The 21,813-nt window shown below is 39.6% G+C and overlaps 1 protein-coding gene and 1 long non-coding RNA gene across 4 annotated transcripts in view; one reads left to right on the top strand and one right to left on the bottom strand.

The window, feature by feature from the left end:
* The first annotated feature begins 241 nt into the window (after window positions 1-241).
* Window positions 242-17,974, top strand: LOC117826445 (noelin-3-like). The gene is made up of 6 exons (XM_034702499.1): window positions 242-762; window positions 3,722-3,865; window positions 7,792-7,947; window positions 11,013-11,232; window positions 14,848-14,954; window positions 16,896-17,974. Exons 1-6 carry the CDS (start codon window positions 694-696, stop codon window positions 17,571-17,573), a joined length of 1,374 nt encoding a protein of 457 aa, XP_034558390.1. The 5' UTR covers window positions 242-693; the 3' UTR covers window positions 17,574-17,974.
* LOC117826446 overlaps window positions 1,789-21,813 on the bottom strand; it is a 47,051-nt gene continuing 27,026 nt past the window's right edge. The window contains exons 3-5 of one of the 3 annotated variants that reach the window (XR_004634044.1): window positions 3,724-3,880; window positions 2,590-2,813; window positions 1,789-2,161 (exon numbers count right to left, since the gene is read on the bottom strand). This is a non-coding gene — a long non-coding RNA (uncharacterized LOC117826446). The remainder of the gene's footprint in view (window positions 2,162-2,589; window positions 2,814-3,723; window positions 3,881-21,813) is intronic. The other 2 variants (XR_004634043.1, XR_004634042.1) reach the window with 2 other exon arrangements.

Here is a 21,813-nt window from a genome sequence, read left to right as displayed (position 1 = left end):
TTTACCAGCAATGGTCAATGATATACTATTATGTTCACCCTTGTTTTGTATGGGTAAATGCGCTATAGTTTGCATGCCAATCCATTCTCCTCACTCTCTCTCTCTCTCTCTCTCTCTCTCTCTCTCTCTCTCTCTCTCTCTCTCTCTCTCTCCTCTCTCTCTCTCTCTCTCTCTCTCTCTCTCTCTCTCTCTCTCTCCCTGCGCGTGCACTCCGGCACAAAAAGCAGCTGTAGCAGCTCAGATCTCGCGCTTCTACCTCCCAGTTTCCGGTAAAGACTGCCAGCTGCAACTTTTGTTGTCGCACAGCTGCTGGTGGTCTCTCCTCACTCTCACACGACAAACTGGATTCATTAAAAGTGGAGTGGACAGCTGGGTGATGTCATATCCGTGAAGAAGAGTCCCCAACGTAACGTAAACGCAGCACGGAATTTCGCTGCATGTATGCCCACAAACTTTTTCCCCCTTGCAGTGAAGAGGTTTCTCCCCGCTGTCTGCCCACATGGCGTGCGTAACGGCGGGGGCGAGTGGATGGATGCGCCCCTTTTCTACCCAGGAAAATATGGTTTTCAACAGCGCGTAGTGGAAGAGGTGGCTCGAGCCCACGGGAAGAAACTTGCGTGATTTTTGTTTGCTTCTGCAGTCTAGGAGGAGGAGGGGGTGGAGGAGGAGGCAGACACTGAAGCAGCCGGCAGAATGTGGTCGCTGTCCGTGGTCCTGAACCCGTTGCTGTTTCTGCTGCTGTTCGGATACTGCCCTTCAGTGGTGAGTTCACTGCCCTCACATTTCTCACAGAATAAACTACAACACTAGCAAAGTCTGACATTCATCTGTCTTGCTGTGAACTTAAGTTTAAGTGTGGGGTGGGTGGAGCACTGCACAACGCTTACTGAAAAACCACTAAGAAGAAATGAGTCATTTCAGTTTCGAGGCATTATTGCATGTTTGGCTGCTTCTTAACCATAACCTCTTCTTATTCCAGCACCGGCAAGTATTCAGCTCTGATGTGCAAAAACCTTTGAAGAAAATACAACATTTAAAGTGGTGGCACCCCCACAGCACTCATGTTTATTGCCTACATCAACCACACAGCTCTCATATTGATCCTGGAGCATTTCCAGGCATATAACTCACTTTTAAGGGGGAGTTCAATCAGTGTAAAGAAAAACATTGGTGAATTATAACCAAATTCCCTCCCAGGCAAAATAAGCTGCTCTTCCAGCTTGATTCAAGTGTGTTCTCTCTCTCCCAACATAAAACTGACTTCAATTTGAATGATTCATTCATTAATGTGTGTTTTAGTGGCAAGATAATTACATGCTTTCCATATGTTGCTTCACCCACCTTGTTCTAAAAGCATGTTTATTTAATTGTGAAATCCCTGATCTTGCCTAATGTCTAAATTGGAATGCAACTGGGAGCATTGTCACAAAATAGAAAGCAGCTTGCAGATCACCAAGCCATTTGGACAAGAACAATGGTCGATTAGGTTCATCCCACCCATGCAGAGCACAGTCCCTGTGCCAGTGTCTTGATTGCAAAGCAGTGTCCTCACATATTTCCATAGCACCTTGCCATGATTGAATGTGGTGTGCAGAATTAATGCTCCCTGGGAATGTTTACAGGCTAAGCCGGTGCTCTAAACTGTAAAAAGATCTATCAGAAAGTCTAAACGAAGGGCAAAAACAAAGGCGGAAGCAGCTGTCTGGATTATTTAATGAGTGAAAAAGTCTTTGTGCAGAGTTCTTTGCACATAAAAAAAGCCTCATTGGAGAGTGCATCTGGCTTGGCTGTGCTTCAGATTCATTTTAATATGAGGAAATGTGAGTGTGAAGAGGGGAAAAGGATGTGCGTCACTCAAGAGACAGAGGAGAAAGACCCTTTTTAACAGATTAGTGAAACTTCTTTTTAGGATGCTTTCATTGCTGTGTAGGAGAGGAAGAGCTGAGGGTGTTTTTCTGCTTCTTCCTCTTTTATCCCATTCAGCTGTGAATGAGAAGCAGATTCCAGTTACAGCCGTGGTGCACCAAACCAACCAGTATCTGTGATCAGTGCTGCTACAGTGCCAAACATGACCTCCTAATGCTTCTATGCAGAGTCACTTTTCCTTCTGCTGCTTTTCAGTGTGGGTCCACTCAGCTCAGAGGTGGCACATGCTGTGAAACTGAGAAAATAACACAGTAAAAGTAAGATGATTAGATTCTCCTCTCATGACATTTCTGTCAGACTCCTATCAGGATCAACTCAGCAATAGGGCATTTATAGAATGAGCTTTTTAAAACCTTGATCACAACTTTTACTGGCAAAGGGGACTCAGATCAGGGCTGCAGAGTTCTGATAATACCTAAAAGCAATCTTTTACAATCTGATAACAGCAATATAAGATTTCTGCAGCAGACCAAACAATAAAAGCTGAGGAGAATGAGAGCATAGAAAGTATATTTTATCTTTAGGATGCAAAGCCAAGACAGCAAATATAGATAATCAGAGTTTTCAATCTAAAATGTCAGAATAATCACACAAACTCTGGACTGAAAAATACTAATCAGAAGTATAAGAAGTGATGTGCAGGACTTAAAATGAGTGAATTACTATTATGTCCAAGTTTACTGAGAAGAAGAAATCTCTCAAGAGGTGGTAATGATGAGCCAACGCTCTCCATGGTGTGACGTCTTCGCCTGCTCAGAGGGGACGTGATCTTTCCTGGCTGACTCCTAACTCTCTTTAAACTCTTCAAGCTGGCAGTCGAGGATAAATGGGAGGATGAAGAGGAAGAGAAGGAAGAGGAGGAGGTGATGAAGGAGTGCATGCCATAACTATAAAAAAAAAAACAGGGCACTTCACTTTTCTATCCACTAGCTTCAAAGGCTGCTGGATACCAAAGTTCACATTCACAAGTTACTCTCCAGCCAGATAGACTTAAAGAATGTAAAAGAAAATCCGGATAGAAGTTGGTGATCTGCCAAAGACGCTGGTAGCGCAGACAAATTCTGCCATCCGTAGTTAAAAGGTTGCCAATACTTGGCTAGAGGCTTGTGTTAATTTCCTGCGCTGACAGTAAACAGCAGAATTGTTCAAATCCTCTGTCTAAAAGCTATCAACTTTTCCAACACTTCAGCACTCTTTGATCAATATTCGGAGCCAAACTAGTTTTTACTGTGTACACTCTGACATCAGTTGATGGTGCTGCATTAAAACATGCCGCATAGACTTATGATGCATAACTTTATGTTCTTTAAGCTTTATTCCAGTGCTGTGGAGCAGATTGAATGTAATAAAAATAAGGAGGAAAAGCTCACACAAATCAGGTTTATCTGCGTCTCCCAGCAGGACTTTCAGTTCGAGCTCAGGAAGAACGAGTGTGGAGAAACAGAAGAATCTCAGCGCTTAGGTTATTCATCAAGGCGAGGAAACTCTATTTACTGTAAAAGCAGAAATTCACTGGAGACCGTGGAGGAAGGTCTCACAGAAAAACACTTTCAAATACTTTTTTATAAGTCAGTGGAATTGGTTGGTGTCGAAGCTCTGGTGGCAGAAGAATGGATGACCCACGAGGAAGAAATAAGGAAACACCACAGCTGTGTCTGTCTGTGTGTGTGTGTGTGTGTGAATGTGTGTGTGTTGCTATTTCCTGATATCATCAGTGTTGGGTTTATTCAGCGAGTCTGTCTCTTTGTGTGTGTGTGCTGCATGTTCAAGACTGCTCCTGTGTTTCTGTATACAGACCATCCGGCCAAAGGAGGGGTGGCAGGTGTACAGCTCGGCTCAGGATGCAGATGGGCGTTGTATCTGCACAGTGGTGGCACCCGAACAGAATCTGTGCTCCAGAGACGCCAAAGGAAGACAGCTCCGCCAGCTCCTGGAGAAAGTATGCACCGACAAGCTGCAGGCACACACACACACACACACACACACACACACACACACACACACACACACACACACACACACACACACACACACACACACACACACACACACACACACACACACACGCTTCTGTTTATGTGACTCACTCACACACATTTACTGTAAGCATCCAGCCCCCTCCTTGAATTCATATAAATTGATTTCTATCGTTATCCAAGCTTCTTTGTTGCCATAATCCTCTGAGAGATTGCACCAGCCAGCTCCATAAACCTGTTTTTCCTCTTCTGCATACATTACATGGATGACATCAGCTCAGTGGTTTCTTATATAGATAAGAATGCTCTTTATCACACCTGGAGTGCCCTTGTTTATTCACAACAACCCATTCAAGGCTATTGTTCAGATATGGAGTACAGTCTGGGTTGGGAATGTTGTTCATCTGTTTCTCAACAGTCTGTATTGTTTTTTCTCATCCATCACCATGTTTTTTTTTGTTTTGCATTGAAAGCAAGCATTGATTTGATTGGCTGACTGCAGCAGTGTGAATTTCAGTAGAAACAGACTTTTTATTCCCACAACAGGAGTGATTTAAAGCATTATCTACAAATAAACAAACAGCACAGCGCCAGAGTCACTTCCCTCAATTAACAGTCCATGTAAGGAAACGTGGCTCTAGCCTACATTTTAATGTTGTGTGCTGGAGGCTGTTCTCTGTCATTCACTGTGGTCTCTGACACTAATGTACTAAGCTGCCTCAGGGCTTCAGTGAGGCCATTTCAGGATCCCTCAACCAGAGCCAGAAAAGTATGCAGAGCACAATGTGTGAGTGTTGTGCCACTTTGCTAGCAATGTGCTCCAGTAGTGTTGGTTGGCTACACTTAGAGCGAGAGAGAGAGAGAGAGAGAGAGAGAGAGAGAGAGAGAGAGAGAGAGAGAGAGAGAGAGAGAGAGAGAGACCACAGTTCATCTTGTATACATGCCCCACAAACCTAGTATGCTTTTGTTAAACCAGGGGATGGTGCACGCTTCAAAACGTGCTCAGAAAATATAAGAAAAAGGCGATAACATGTGCAAAGTATAACTCGAAATAAGCTAAATTAACTGCCGGTAGAGAAAGAAAAAAAATACTCAGACTTAATTTTCTCTAAAGAAGAACCCAAAGATGTCTTACAAGTTATGCATACAGATCTAAAACAGCTGCATCTATCTGATACAAATCAGAGTTTAAGAATGATCGTCCTGTCATGTAGGAAAATGTCCTCAAACAAAACAGCTGCTGGTGCTGTGGTCGCAAATTAAGGCTGTATTTAGAAAGAAAAAAAAAGAACCTTAATACCAGGAAAGCTAAACTATTTAAAGATATCCTGACTCTGACTGTGCAGTTTTGAGTGTGTGTGTGTGTGTGTGTGTGTGTGTGTGTGTGTGTGTGTGTGTGTGTGTGTGTGTGTGTGTGTGTGTGTGTGTGTGTGTGTGTGTGTGAGTGTGAGTGCTGATGAAACAGCTTTCTAGCTCTGGGGATTCATGTTTCAAACAATACAAGGGAGGATTTGGGCCACATTAAGACAGACAAAAAAAGTCATGAGATTACAAAAATAAAGTTGTAATCTTACGAGAATAAAGTCCTGAGAGAAAGAAGTCATACATTTAGGAGATAAATATTTTAAATTAACAAGAAAAAAGGTATGAAATTACGATATGAAATATGTAAATATTTAATCTTATGGGGATAAAGTTGTAGATCTATGAGAAAGAAGTTGTGACTATAGGCAATGATTAACTTGTATGGAGGGATATCTGCACTAACATGAGCTGCCTAAATCATTTTGTGAAGTTACACTGAACATCTGAAGACAAACAGCAGTTGAAGAAGTGTCTTCCTATCAGACTGCTCTTCTGTGAATGGATTCAGGTGCCGTGGCTCAGTGCTAGAGTTGATCATCTCTTAATTGGAAGGTTGGGGGTTTGAGACCAGGTCCTGCCGTCCACATGCTGATGTGCCTTTAGAGAAAACCTGAAACTACAACCGGTGGATGTATCAGCAGTGTGTGAATAGATTAGTTAATACTGACGTGCTCTTTACACAGCAGCCTCTGTCATCAGTGTGTGAATGTGGTGTGAGTTAGTGAATGTGACATGTAAATTAAAAGTGCCGTCAGTGGTCAGAGGACTGGAGACAGAGCTATTAAACACGTGATAATGAGCTGATGACCCAAAACAATGACTATTCAGAAATTTATAAGCTATGATTTGTTTATGGACTTTGTAAAATGCATGCAGCCAGCTGCTCTCTGATCTTGCCCTTCAAAATAACTTAAAGGCTAAATGTAGATTGAAATTATGACATTGTTATTATAAATCTACGACTTTATTCTCATAATATCACACCTTTATTCTTGTACATTTATTACTTTTTTTCTCTTACGACTTTAATCTCATAAAATTCTGACTTTAATCTTGTAAATGTATAACTTTGTTCTGGAAATCTCATTTTTTGTCCTTTTAAATGCGGCCCCTAATCCTCCCTCATAAAGCATAAATAAATCAGTAACTTGTAAACCATTTCAGGGACAATCTAGATAAATAAGATCAGCTCTGCAATTCCAAAAGTAATCGATGGGGGAACAATGTTTTCTTGAAATGAACGAACCTTTATGGGGCCTGGTTTGTAAAGTTGTGCACACTGAAAATAACAGCTACAATTCTCCACATTTGTGCTAAATCTGTATCGCTTTATGAAGCTTTTATTTTGGGATTTCCGCTAGGCTGCAGTGTGAATTTGCATATTAGCTAAATATTTAGGATCGCAGAGCAACATTTAACATTTCTATTTAACATTAATATTTATATTTAAAATTTATATTTATATTAAAAATGTAAATTGAACATTTATGTATATATATAGCATTTTGATTTAACAATGATTATAATTTAAATATGTTTTTCACAACAAACTTAAACGTAAAGAAGATCACAAATATTGCTCTAAATGTAATTTAAAAAAAAGTGACTTTGAAAAATTCACACCACATTTTAATTGACGTTTTGGAGCTAAATGTGGAGAATTGTAACTGTTATTTTCAGTGTGCACATCTTTACAAACGGCGCCCCATAAACCTTCCAGCAAATAAAACAAGAAAATGTAACTTGAAAAGATTTCTTTAAACTCAAGTAAAAACATGTCATGGAGAACTCAGAGACGACTCAAAACTAGAGGATTTAGATGTAAATCACATTTATTTGTCAGACACCAAAATGAATAAAGGAGGATTTATTGCTTTTCAAAAAAACAAGCTTAAATAAACTCTTCTGTCCATTGTTTCTAAATTAGGCTGTCAGGAAGCTCTGCACAGATAAATGAAAGAAGAATGTCTGACCTTGTCGATGCAGATTTGTTAGTGTTATCCTAAACAACTTAATACTTCCTGTAATAGCATTAATATTCTCACAAGTAGAGTTAAAATTCAGCTGAGTTATCTCTTATTTTGATCATTAAGGGTAAATAAATCTTGAAATGCAAACTGTCTGGGAAGAAGAAACACTGCCTTGATTTAAAATATTTCATCTTGTTTAGATTTCATGTTCTGCAGTGTAATGTGTCAAATATCTACTTTGAAATATGTTTTCAAACTCAGCAGATTCATTGCTTTATTCATGATGTGTGTTAGGAATTTTATGTCATAAAGTGAAATATATGTGTCGAAAATGAGAAAAAGAGCAAGACACAGTGTCATGCCTGAGTAAAATCCATCCCTGGATTCAGCTCACACATGGGTGGTTAAAAGACAATCTCATGGGGGTCAAAATGTTGATTTGTTCCTTGAGAAGTTAGAGCATGGCAGGCTACCGTGCGGCTGAACATGGAGGACATTTTAATCTTGTGGTAGACGGGAAAATCAATGGCGTGCTGTTTCATTCTTTTCAAAAGGTGCAGAACATGTCGCAGTCAATCGAGGTGCTGAACCTGCGGACGCAGAGGGACTTTCAGTACATCATGAGGATGGAGAGCCAGATCAAAGGCCTGCGCTCCAAGTTCCGACAGATCGAATCGGACAGGAAGACGCTCGTCAACAAAAACTTTCAGGTATATTTTTTGTTTGATGTTTCACTTTGTGTGAAACATCACAGAAAAGGAGCCGTGAAAGGATCTCCTCTGAAGAAACCTGAGAGGAATCTGAATGGATTCCTTAGAGAGATCAATACAGGTCTACCACTGCCAGTGAAGGACAAAACTGTCTCAATAGTCAGGCAGGCTGTGAAAGAAGCATCCAGCAAGGGTTCTTCGGACTCTTTAGCAGTGAGAGCAAGAAAGTTCAAGAACAAGAAAAACAGCAGTTTACTCTATGTTGTAATACACTGAGCCAAAATATTGTTATTATTATTATTGTTATTATTAAATCATGACCCAGCTGTATTAAATACAGCAGTTCTGATTGGTCAGATTCAGCATAGTGAGGTCTGTTATTTCTCTATAGCAGACAGGTGCTTGATATGTGATCAACCCCAACTCGGTCTCAGCAGATGTCTGTCTAACATGGGTCTGGTTCTGCTCGAGGTTTCTGCCTGTTAAAGGAAGTTTGCCCTTGTTGCTGTAACTTGCTGAACACTGCAAAGTGCTCTGCTCATGGTGGATTAAGATGAGATCAGAATGAGTTCTGCCTGTAAGATGGGACTGGATCTTATTCTGTCTTGATGTTGGGTCTTTGTTAATAATATAACACAGTAAGGTTTAGACCGGCAAAGTTTGTAAAAGTGTCTTGAGATAAAATTTGTTGTGATTTGGCGCAATACAAATAAAGATCGAGTGATTAATCATGTCAAACACAGAAGAAAGTCTGGTTGAATTAAAAAAACAAAAACAGAAAAAAAGAGCAGAGGAGATGGCAGATGAAGTAAACTCTAAACCGGACCCAGAATAGGACAGGACAGTGTTTAAAGACTGGTCAATGGAAAATAAAATGTCAACAGACTTTAAAAGTATGAAGGCGGATAATCTAACTTCAGGTGCCGTCCAAAATGTACAAGTCAACATTCTGTGTAAGTCATTGATTTTCTTTATAAGAAGCCTTGTACCACTTTAGGCTGATTTAAGACTCCTTTTTTATTCACACTGTCAGAGTTGCACTCCTCTATAATGTTGTACCAATTGTACTTCGTCACATATACAATGCTTCATTCATTTACTTATCTGTCTTCAGACGAATCACCGGATGATACATTACAATGAGGAAGGATGTCAAAAACCTGTTAACGTCAGCTAATGTGACTAACTGCTTTTTCATTAGAACAAATATGACCAAAAATATGTGAATGAAACTTCCATTAACTCATCTGTGAACATGATGTCTTTAGTCATGTAAGGCAGTTTTATAATCTGAAGTTGTGGTTGTTTTTAATGAAGACAACAAATCCCATGATCCCACACAACATCATGTGGTTATCAATCAATCAATCTTTATTTGTATAGCGCCAAATCACAACAAACGTTATCTCAAGACGCTTTTACAAACATAGCAGGTCTAGACCATACTCCATGTTAAATTATGAACAGAGACCCAACATCAAGACAGGCTAAGACTCAGTCTCTCCACCATAAGCATTGCACCTCACAGTATTTAGCTAGTTACAGCGGTGCACTACATATTTTAGTAACTGTTTGAGTTAGAGACTCTTAGAGGCAGAAACTGCAGGCAATATTACAGGCTACAGGTTTATGTTTCATTAATCCGTAACATTATACTTAACTTATACACTTGAAAGAAAACATTTCTTGACCGACGGATGAGGTTTAGGACAGTTGAGCTTCAATGAGGCTGAGATTTTGTTCAGCTGAAGGAAGGATGGAGGGATGGTCAGTGTTCAGGATGATCACATGAAGTCCACCAAACACTTATGTGTTGTAACCATCGATTGTTGGCACCAGAATTACTGGTCAATTAAACTGATTATTACTGTTTGTGGTATTGTTTATTATTGCTGGTAATATGTTGTGTCTAAGCTGTAGTGTAGCCACCTATCACTATCTGGGACTGTCGCTCTGGGAAATAGCTACAGCCATAATACAATAATGCTCTACTACCAAGTTGTAAAAAAGCATAGATGACAGATGGCATCTCTTAAACTGCTATTAAAAAGACAAGGAAATTAGTCCCTTTGGTACATCCATAATCAGGAGTTCATAATTCATCTTTAACACAATGCAGGACAAGCAAAGTATTGGTTACTCAAGCTCTAAACCTCCATGTCATTGTAGTTTCTTGATGCAAAGCAAGTCATTAATATATAATATGGATCCCCAAATCTTAGGACCAGATATGGCTCCAGTCCGAAACATGCCTGAGGTTAAATATGGCTCTAACTAAGGTCAGCATACATACAGAGTTTGACCTACTAAGCCTGACAATATTGCAGCCTCTTCCTGTCACTACTATGACTATAGAGCACTAACAAAAGGCACAGTATCAGACTGACTCTTCCTTATGAATCCAAGAGTAAACAAGTTATCAGGAGAAATGACAGATGCATCGACTTAAAAATCTGGTGGAAGTACAGCCATCGCAAACATCGCTATCAGGATCATTTGCATGGAGAACAATGTGGTTTTGTTGAGGATAAAGGGGGTCCCTATTTGAGGTTGCACACTGACAGTAAATTACGGTAATTATAGGAGCAATTACAATAATAATCATCACGATTATCATCCATCAGTGAAATTTGTTCATGTCTTACTGGAGTCTCCCCCTCCCTCTTTCCTCTGGGTGTTTGCTATGATGAATATATTTCAACTATTGTTTTTCACTGTTATGTTAATCTGCACAACAACAAAATAATAGATTTTGATCAATTCACCATTTTTTGTGCAAATAAATCTGCAAGAAACAAAAGACGAGTCTGCAGGCTGCGAAAAAATTGATTAAGCAACATCTGTTCATATTTATCAAATCCTGATATGCTCACAAGATGCAGGTTTCATGACGACACATATCTGGCATAGACCTGCTCGTCTTTCTTTTTTTTTCCTCAAGTTTTCTAAATCAAAGTTCTGCTTTGTTAAACATGTGGACAACAGGAACAGCTGCACTGAAAAGAACTGTCCTGCCAGATTAAGATGTTTGTTGAGACAGGCGATGTATTCTTGATGCTTTCCAGGAGCTAAAGGGAAAGATGGAGTCTCTGCAGCCGCTGATCCCTGTCCTGGAGCAATACAAGACAGACGCCAAGCTCATCTCCCAGTTCAAAGAGGAGATCAGGAACCTGTCTGCTGTGTTGATGGGCATCCAGGAGGAAATGGGCGCCTATGACTATGAGGAGTTGCAGCAGAGGGTCCAAAACCTGGAAAACCGGCTCCGCAACTGTATGAATAAACTCAGTAAGTCTAACACAGGCAGAGCTAATGCAGGCATGGTGACCCAAGATTATGTAATGGCCCAGGGATCATAGAGTAGGCACATTTCTTGCAGCTGCCAGCAGATTGGAATTGTAGATAGAGATCAGAGGGCACAATGGAACTGCTAAAGGAAGCAGAAATAAGAAAATCCTGTTCTGAGTCAAAGAAACATTTCCATGTGAGAGCTGAAAGATGGTTGTATCACCAAGCTTCCACAAAAACAAGATTGATATGCTTATTTCATACGTCTACTTTTTAAATTCTAATCCCTCTGGTTCCTTTTTCATCATTTGCAACTTGGTGCTGAAAATCTGAGGTTCCTTTCCTCCACCCACTGAGGTTTAACTCATCTAATAAGATCAATTTATGCCTCCAGAACAGCTCTGCTTCTGATAACGGTGTGCATGACTAAACTCCAATCTGCCAACTGCCAGGTTATCAACACTGATGCAGCCTGTCAAAGTGTCAACGTAAATAGCTGACATGTGAATGCTAATGGGACGTGGCTGGAAATCTGTGTGAGCTGCAGATGATAACTCAAGCGTTCCTCGTGCATGAGATCAGATTGATTAGGTAAAATAGCAGTTAAACACTTAATAGGGAACTTGCAAGCTTTTGTGGAAGTGATAACCCACCGTCATTTGGCACAATTAAAGTGTCTAGCGAGATGAATTAAGTGCAGCTCTAGTACTTCAAATATTAAAACATGTGGGATAAATGTTGGCGCTGCTGTGACACATAGTAACAGGTTTTACTGCTTGTTTTAGGGAGACTGTTTATCTCCTCTGCAGTTCTAATTCCCTGCATGTGTTGTTCTGGAGATGTTAAACAGTTTAGGAGCCAGTTTAACGAAGATACTTTGGATGGGTCTGTGATGTTGGACCAGTCTTAATTTTACAAATAGTTCGGTCTCATACAGGGCTGCAGTTAACGACTATCTTACAATCAAATATTGTATAGATTATTCTGGTGATTAATCGAGTAATCTAATACGAATTTAGCTTTTTTTTCCATTTCCCTGTTGTGGTAATATTAAAGTGTTATTTTATCATGTCTTATTACTAGGCCTTAATAATTAGACTTTAAGTTCATTAGCCTGGCTGGTGCACATTAACATATAAATGATTTTTATAATAAAATTATACACAGGAATATAATATCTGTACAATGTTTGTTGCATGCAGTCCACTGTACAGCCTACTTTAAACAAAACCTTAATTTAAATAATTTACCTCAATGCTTTATCCATTCAATTTCCTTGAGTAATTCAATGAATTGTTTCAGCCCTAGTCTAATACGTATTCGACAATATCCCCAAAGTAGACTTCAGTCAGTCAACCAACGGACCCAGAGGTTCTAGCAGACTTTCCTGCTGTTTGTTAATTTGACAGTGCCATAAAAACTCTATCATATTGTACCCCTCATTTTAGTTTTCAGTCAACGGCCTTCATTGTCTCTTAACAAACTACAAAATCCCACGTCTGGTTCAGCCTCCTGTCTGTGTTGTTAGAATTAAAGTGAACACTTTCCAAGACATGACCGCCTGACATGAACCTCAAAAGCTGTAGTTTAGTATGGCTAATGTTAGCGTTCACTTGCTAATGCAAATCAAACTACTCTAGTTTCAGACAGATAGTAACAGTATGCTTTGCATCATAGTTGGAAGCTGAGGGAGAGAAACAAACCTATACCCTAGCTTGAAATGTTGAGAACACATTGGTTTTAAACTCCTATGGTAAAGCTAACAAGCTGCCGGGTTTTACATTGAGTTATTACTGTCAAGTGACAAAAAACAGTCCATTACTGAAGCAAACAGAACAGGATTGGATTGTCGTCCATACGTTGAAAAAAGACTGTTAAGAATGGTCCCGATCAATGCCCCAAAGACTCATTCCCAGATATCTTTTGTTTTTTGCTGGAGTCACCTGGTACGAGACAAGACTACATTTGCATTAGACAACATTAATTGACTTTAACATAATTCCATCAACACTACATGGATTAGCATGTTTAAAGGAATTCTGTGAACCTGATTATTATTATTATTATTGACGATATGCTAAATCACGCAGCGTTTCACATCCAGAGTAGCCTAAAAAGCGTTGGAAGGAAAGCTAGCAGTTTGTAACATATGGTTTGTAGCTAACTATTCATCCAACATTCATTGTTACACTGTTTAGTTAAAGTGAACATAATGTTAAAGTTACTGTAGAGGGGGTGCCACTGGTGTAGCAATTTAAGCGTGCCCCATGTACAGAGGCTATAGTCCACGTCACAACCATATGCTGCATTTCTTCCCCCACTCTCTGCTCCCCACATTTCCTGTCTCTCTTAAGCTGTCCTACCCAATAAAGGCCCAAAAATATTAATTTAAAGTTTTTGTAGAGCTGACTACAGACAGGTTGTTTCACCCAAAGGTTTGCAGCCACAGTGTTCCCTTACTCGGCTCTGTGCTTCGGTTGGGTAAATAAAAATTTAGATTCAGAGTTTTAGACGGGCACACAGCAGCTCTTCATCATTGTGGCAACTTGCTTATTTTTCCCCTCAGCACAAACTGGATGTGTCATTTCTGGGATGCAGACTGTATTGGCAACTAAAGTCAAACAAAGTTTACTGCGGCCATGAATGTTGTGAGATAAAGTTGTGATAAGTGGTCTGTTGACTGATAGTTGCTTCTCCTATTCACAGCACACCACCTCATATGTTTGTGTAGGCGAGCTGTTGCTCAAATGAACCTGACTGAGAGTTGCTTGTTCTGATGCCATGTCTTTGGGCAGTGTGTCCAGTCCACAGCAGTGCAAACCTTTGCCATACAATGACACTGTAAACACTATTGTACATTTGTGTGGGATTTGGATCACCCTCAGTATCCTGATCTAACAAAATGACAAACAACCTCCAGATTTTTGGTTCCTCAACCGCAGAAAATATACTCCACTAGATGAGATTGTGTTGCAACAAACTCAAACTAAAGAAACTCAACAATGAGATATAAGAAGCATATGTCGAAGTGCTCCAATATTACAATAATAAATTACAGTTTTGTTAAGAAGGATTTAGTTAAGGCCTAAAATTTTGCCACTGTAATACTAACTATGCTAACCTGTTCCACTACTTGATGAAATAATAGGAAACAAAGCTAATCTTCATCTTCTTCCTGTCTATGATACGCTTGTTAACTGTAGGACCAACAAAATGTTCAGTGTTAAGAGCAATTTTTCAAACTATGTCTACTTTTTAAATTGTAATTGTCTACAGAATATTTAGTGTTAATTATTAATTTCCTCCAGATAGGAAAAATTTCCTACAAGATTTAAAAAAAAAATGACAATTAGTATAAATGCATATAATAAAGAACCATCTTTGTGCAGAGGCTGAACTTTGACACCTATTTGATGTTAGCCTATTAGTCAGATCTAAGCCAAAGTCACAGTCTGTCTTTGGTAAACTGACCCCTTCAGATTGAGAACTATACCACACTTAAGCAATCCAGTACTTTCCCACATCAGCAGCTTACCACTGACTGCAGCTCCACCACGTAGCTCCGATCAGTGTGTGATGTGTTTGTGTCACCTAATATGTGTGATGTGTTCACAGCATGTGGGAAGCTAATGAAGATCACCGGGCCGCTGACAGTCAAAACTTCAGGGACCAGATTCGGAGCGTGGATGACCGACCCACAGGCGTCGCCCAAAAACAACAGGGTGAGTGAGCGCGCTTTGTTTTGTGTTCAGATCCTTTGGAGCCACAGTGGGAGGTTAAATGATTTACATAAACTGATTCTCTGCGGTTGTTCATGGGGGACAGATGTCAAGCAGATCATACCCATTGAAACTTTTTTGTACACTCGACTGCTGAGATCAAATATAAAAGTTGAAGCCTGTTGTTGGACATGTTGGTGTTTATACAGATGTTCTATGATTATATTTAACATTTTAAAGGACATCAGAAATAATTCAACACATGCTGCAGAAGTCAAGTGTCCGGCATGTTTCCTGTCTGATTCAGTTTAAGGGCTCAGAGGAGAAAAGTTTGCCCTTAAACTTGAAACTATGAGTCACTAAGAACAGAAAGCAAATCACGGCATTCACAACTCTTCCTCTTTGAACATTTACTTTCTGTGGTAAAGTTTTGGAAGCTCTTTGTTTAAATCATTTTGTCTCATTCAGCTAACTCCAACAAGCAAAGCTCTTTGTGTTCCTTGCCTTTTGCTGACACTTTGCTCTGTGTCTTGGTCATTAATTACTACGTTCATCCGTAATTTAGTGGGGAACGAATAAAGCTGGAATTTGGATTGTCAGCTGCCTGCTTGTACATAAACACACAGATTTAAAGACAAAGTTTAGGTGTTCAGGTGGTACAATGAACAGATGTCAAGCAGTTTAAGACTCAGCAAAATCTTAAACTTCTTTCAATTTGGCTCTGTAATGGAGGACTAATTGACCTCTAGGAATGCATCAGGCTACTCCAGTTTGAAACACTTATAACTTTTTCTTGTTTTGTTTTGTTTTGTTTTATAATGCTAATATCGTCTAATTACGCATAATTCAATATCCATTTTGAGCAAGGCTTTGATTTCTAGACTGCATTGAATTTAATTCAACTTGAAATGCCTCAATACTAGTTTTAGGTCTGTTAAGTGCTTTGTACACTTGTTTTTAAAGGGGCTATATTGATAGAACCATATTCTAAATAATTCACTTTTTCTTGATAAAAGTCTACTGAAAAATAAATCCAAACCCCTTATCGCTACAAAAACTATCTTATTCCAAAATCAGAATTCATTCCACTAATTTCTAAGAGTAAAAGTTGCCCTCCCTCTGTCCTGGTTTGGCTTCATCATCACTGGCGAAAAAAGTAAAAAACCTACATTGAACATTTTGCCTCAAATACGTATATAGAATATTCTGAAAATCCCATTTTTAAATGTCCTAATCAGACTCCTGTGCTCTTTCAGTATCTTCGAGTCAGGGCCTGTGTCTATTACCAATTTTTTATTTATTTTTTTGAATTGTCGGCGGCTATTTTCTGTACAGAACCAATGTTTAGTGTTCTCAAAATGCCCTCAGCATCAGCTGTTGGTCTTCCTGGGCTCACAGCACTTCCAGTCAACTTTTTTGCAACACCTCCACCCTTGTTTAGGGCACTTCTCCATTACTGACCAATCAAAATCAAGAAGGCGCCTTCTAATTTCACCTTTGGTCAACAACAATGGCGGAGGTCCATACGGAGGAGAAACTAACCACATTCATTTTTCTGGGGTATTATTTCTAAGTTTAGAGCTGTTATTAAAATGACACCATATTTATCTTTTTTTTTTTTGTAAAATAAAAATAAACTTAATCAAATATGAGGCATGAAGAGCAATTCAAGACAGACTTCATCGTCACTATTTAAGGAAGTGGAAGTATAGTGTAACAACTTTTGTGACACAGCAACAGTAAGTGCCAGTGAGAAGTGCTCTGAAAATGAGTTGTGGGCGCTGCCAGTACAAAAATGCTATCAGTGGACACAGGCCCTCAAAAGGGCTTCTAATAATGAAGGTGACATGCTTTTTTTAACTGGTGCTCAGGCTGTGTAAAGTTAAAGTTGTGTTAGTTAAAATTCATGCTTGTTAATGACAGGAATGTTGTCTTTGTCTTCAGGTCTGGTACATGGATAGCTACACCAACAACAAGATCGTAAAGGAGTTCAAATCCATCGCTGATTTTGTGGCGGGGGTCGAATCGAGGACCTACAACCTGCCATTCAAATGGGCGGGAACCAACCACGTGGTGTACAACGGCTCTCTGTACTACAACAAGATGCAGAGCAACATCATCGTGAGGTACAGCTTCGAGACTGGTCGTGTGGTCACCCAGAGGGCTCTGGAGTCTGCCGGTTTCCACAATGTGTACCCGTACACCTGGGGGGGCTTCTCTGACATCGACCTGATGGCGGACGAGCTGGGCCTGTGGGCCATTTACGCCACCAACCAGAATGCCGGGAACATCGTCATCAGTCAGTTGAACCCGGACACGCTGCAGATCCTCAGCACGTGGAACACAGAGTACTCAAAGAGGAATGCTGGTGAGTCTTTCATGATCTGTGGGACGCTCTACATCACCAACTCCCACCTGACTGGAGCTAAGGTGTACTACGCCTACTCCACTAAAACCTCCACGTACGAGTACACAGACATCCCTTTCCACAACCAGTACTTCCACATGTCTATGCTGGACTACAACGCCAGGGACCGCGCCTTGTACGGGTGGAACAATGGCCACCAGGTCCTGTTTAATGTCACGCTTTTCCACATCATTAAAACTGAGGACGACTCTTAAGCAAGAGGACAAACTGCACATGTAAAAGAAAATATAAAAACATGGGGAAAATAATGGTTATGCTTGAATGTTCTTAGGCATCATTGTATTTATTTATTTGTCTTTTTGTATTACTTTTGGGCATTTTGACATAAATTTAGTTATCCACATTGCACTTTTTGACCTCTTTCCGTATAAAAAGTTTATTACTCACAATATTCTCCATATGTAAACCTGACACTTTGAATGACAGCACAAAACTGAAACAAATTGGGTCCATTATGAAGCATTCAGCAGTCGACACTTTTTCAACTAAATAATGGCACTTTTACTGAAACTTCTCAGAAGCGCAGAACTATGAACTTCCACTAATTTCTACAGCTCATTTTTCTCTATAAAATAAAAGCTTTCCTAAAAATGAATTCTTCATATTCATAATGGTTTCCTCATCCAGAACTGCATTTATTCATGCCCCTCTAATTTATTCATATTTTGACTGTGTTCGCTAATTGTTCGTTTTGTTTCCATTCTTTCCTCTCCATTTATTCATCATCATCTTCTAATTTATTCCTGCCTTTCGCTGCCTCCATTTAGCTTTCAATTTCTCTTTGTACTTTTCCTTTCAAAGTTTTTTTTTTGCACTTGACCTTGTACAAGACAATGAGAAATGTGGTGAACCATAATGCACCTGTAAGGTTACTGTACTTGGCTTTTTTGTGTCTATAAGTCTTCTCATACAGGTCATCGGGTATCTTGAAGTACTGAGTTTAAGTACTCCAGAAAACATGGAATCTGGGTACTTTTAACTTAGTACCTTGAGATATTAGCTTTTTTGTAACTTCAGCGACAGTTTGTATGCCTTATTCAGTGCAGTAAGTTCTGTAAGCCCAGGGTAACCGCTCTCGTGCATGAATGTTGGCTATCCTAAAAGCATTTCTACTGTAACTGTATATCTGTGTATTTTGTAACTGCACAACATCCCATCCTCCTCCTCTCTACAGTAGCTATTAATGGTATAAAGATCCATTTATACAGACAGCAGTAGATATCTTTAATAAGCATCCATTTGTGTAAATAAGATGTTAACCAAAATAAAAGTATTGTTTTCATAAAGTCACTCCTCTGTGTTTTTTGTGTTCTCAGCGTAACATTGTTTAAAAAAGGCACCTCAGCAGCCAACAGTAAATACTTACATTTCTGAAAGTGCAAGCTGGAACTGTTCTTTGACTTAGCATCATGTCACTTGGAATCAAAAGACCTGAGTGTAACGATGTCTGCCCATTGTCCATTGTCCTCTGAAAGGATTAAGGGACTGTGGTTTTTGGACACTCCCTGCAACAGCTTAGACATGTTATTTGACTGTGACCCACAGTCAGAACTTTCCTTATACTATGAAGACCACTTGCTACTTCCTGGTTATGTAGAGAGAAGAAGAAGTAAGCGCTGTAAACATCATCATTTACTCAAAGAAAACAAACTGCAAAAGCTTCATGATTCAGTTGGTTATTTTGCCTTGGTTTGACTCTGGCCCTTAGTGTCTATAAAATATACACGGTATATACTAAATACATATTTTATCAGTTGAGGATCAACATTGTCCTTCTGACATGAGTGGTATTCAGGTCTTTAGATCTTTGTCTTGAGTAAAACTATCAAAACCACCTGACTCTGGAACATGTAGAAGCTGCCCTGTATTGAAAATCTTGATTAAAAAGATGTCAATATTTTCAGCATAGCTTAATAATTAAAAGTGTTTAAATAAAAGTGTGACATATCAAAGCTAGTAAGTAGTCTGATTATTGTTGTGGAATAGAACTGATAACATGAACAGTTATGGGTTCCTTAATTTTCATATAGGATCATATATGGGGTAGGGAACCAGTTTGGGTCTCTAAGACGTCTGGTTTTAATTTCTGTTTGTAGTACAAGTCGTACTGTCCAACTAGTGTTAAGAAGGTTTCGGCTGTATGCATGAAACAAGTCCATGCTGGGGTGGTGTTGGCCTAGCAGTTTCAGTGCATGCCCCATAGTCCTCGTCGCCACCGGCTCAACTCACTGCCTCTACCATTTGCTGCATGTCTTCCCCCTCTCTCTACTCCCACAATTCCTGTCTCTCTCCAGCCTTCCTATCCAATAAAGGCAGAAATGCCCCAAAACATAGCTTTAAAAAAAGAAAACAGTCCATGATGAGCAGAGGATAAAACTGTTGTAATGTAAGCCTGAAACTTAACAACAGCCACTAACTGCTAGTTTTACATAAAGAGTCTGAACAAAAATGCAAGAGCATCTAATAGTCTCCTTTTAGACCTTTTTTCCGACATCATTCTTTCTTCTAAAGATGCTAGTTGGACTTAGAGGCTCTGTGGCAGTGTAGGCAGTCTTTCAATGGGAAAGCTAGCTGTTTAACTCCCAGCTCCCGTAGTCCTTGAGCAAGATGCTGAACCTCAAACTGCTCCGGGCATAGCCAGCAGTGTGTGAATGATTGGGATAAGTTAGTACTGATGGACACTTCACATAGCATCCTCTGCCATCGGTGTATGAATGTGGTGTGAATGGGTGAACGTGGCATGTAATGTAAAGCACTCTGACCGCTCAAAGGAGAGGAGAAAGTGCTACATAAGTACAGACCATTCCCTGTTTACTATATTTGACATGAAATGCAGCATGAAAGAGTGCTATAAAACTCTATGTGTTATGGCAGAGAAATGAATGACAGTCGGAAGAGACACTGTGTTGTTCTTCCATCTATTCTTCCATCATGAGGTGTAATAAAAACATTAATGGGTAAAATTTTAAGTATCAGGTAATAAAGAAAAGACATAATTGTTACTCCCAGGCAGCCTCAGGCTAAGAAAGTTGAGCTTATCTTAAATGTGTTGCCTGTTAATGGCTGACAAAGTTTTCCACTTAGATACAACTTGGTGTTGCTTACTCACTGGGTTCTAGAAATGCTAATGAAATGAAGTTCATGTACTGTGAAGTCATAACATCGGTTACTTGTAGATAAACAGGGTTATTGCAAGATGAAGGGATGCTAAGCTAGAAAAAGGATAAGATTACCCCAGAGGTTCTCAAATACCAACTTCATGGTCATGCTATTTGAACTAGAAGAGACTTAGGCAGAAGCAATCTCCTCCAAGTCCAATAATCTCTTTTTTTTACGACACAAAAATGTCCAAAATCAATAGATACACTATACAATTTCGTGCACGAGACGCACAACAAAGCATGTTGTGAGGCAGGCCTGTCATACAGTGTCAACAGCTTATCTCCCACATTAGATCATAATCATGCATTTAAAGGAAACAGTGATATACTATTTACGTTGTGGTGAACATATCTCTTGAAGTGCTGGTTTGATTGAAAAGACTTCACAATTCAAGACAACAAGGGACTACGGAACAGGGGGATGAGAGTCTTCATGAAATGGTCAAGCGCAGTAGGTCCAGCCATGTTTCACAAAAACCAATGCTACCACTGCCGGACTTTACTACAGTAATGGTAACTTAACAGGATGATGAAAACAGATGATAATAGAAAGAGCTACACAGCTGCACAGAAAGTGCTCATTGAGGACTTAGGTGAATGCAGTACAAGTCTTCCCACAGAAAGACTCTTTAAACCTTTTTCCCCAAAACAAGCTGCGTCTTATATACTGGTGCAACTATGATTCATTGACCCTCTTTTGGATCTTGATCTTAAACAAAATTTAAAGGTACTATGTGTAGAAATGGGACTATTAAGCGCTATCTAGCAGTCAAATTATTGATTAAAACGCTCCCTTGCTCACCCTTCTTATCGATGGTGACGGTGGCCTTCGAGGACAAAAAACTCCTGTCATGCATGATAAGTATGGTCCTCAATTTGTCAAGGTTTTAGTTTAGAAAAATAAAATTACTTTTATATTTAGGTGATAATACACTAATTCAAACATACTTATAAATATAATTTACCATTTCTACCAAGTCTGTCTTGTTAATGCAGCTAAGTATTATAAACTGCACCTTTAATGGGACTTGACTTTGACCATGCTTCGTAATTCTTCTTGCCCAAGACAAAAACAAAACCTCCTCTGTGGTGAAAACTGATTTGAGGAGGGATGAACATCAAAACTAACAAATAATTCCACCTGTTAGTGTGCTAATTGCAGGATATCAGTGTTCTGTACAGACTACACTTACCTAATGTAAACTCAAACCTTTCACAGTGCTTCTGTGTTGGCTCATGGGAAATGTTGGCTAGTTAGGGAGTCTGTTTGAGA

Source organism: Notolabrus celidotus, chromosome 15 (assembly GCF_009762535.1).
Source record: "Notolabrus celidotus isolate fNotCel1 chromosome 15, fNotCel1.pri, whole genome shotgun sequence".
In the NCBI taxonomy this organism is placed as follows: domain Eukaryota; kingdom Metazoa; phylum Chordata; class Actinopteri; order Labriformes; family Labridae; genus Notolabrus; species Notolabrus celidotus.
This window is presented reverse-complemented; position numbering and strand designations above follow the sequence as displayed.

What these genes read in the sequence shown, in the direction of transcription:
- LOC117826445 (XM_034702499.1), top strand. Translation starts at nt 694, where the DNA reads ATGTGGTCGCTGTCCGTGGTCCTGAACCCGTTGCTGTTTCTGCTGCTG. An exon ending in TCGTCAACAAAAACTTTCAG is followed by an intron (nt 7,948 to 11,012) that starts GTATATTTTTTG and finishes GATGCTTTCCAG; the next exon opens with GAGCTAAAGGGAAAGATGGA. An exon ending in CAACTGTATGAATAAACTCA is followed by an intron (nt 11,233 to 14,847) that starts GTAAGTCTAACA and finishes ATGTGTTCACAG; the next exon opens with CATGTGGGAAGCTAATGAAG.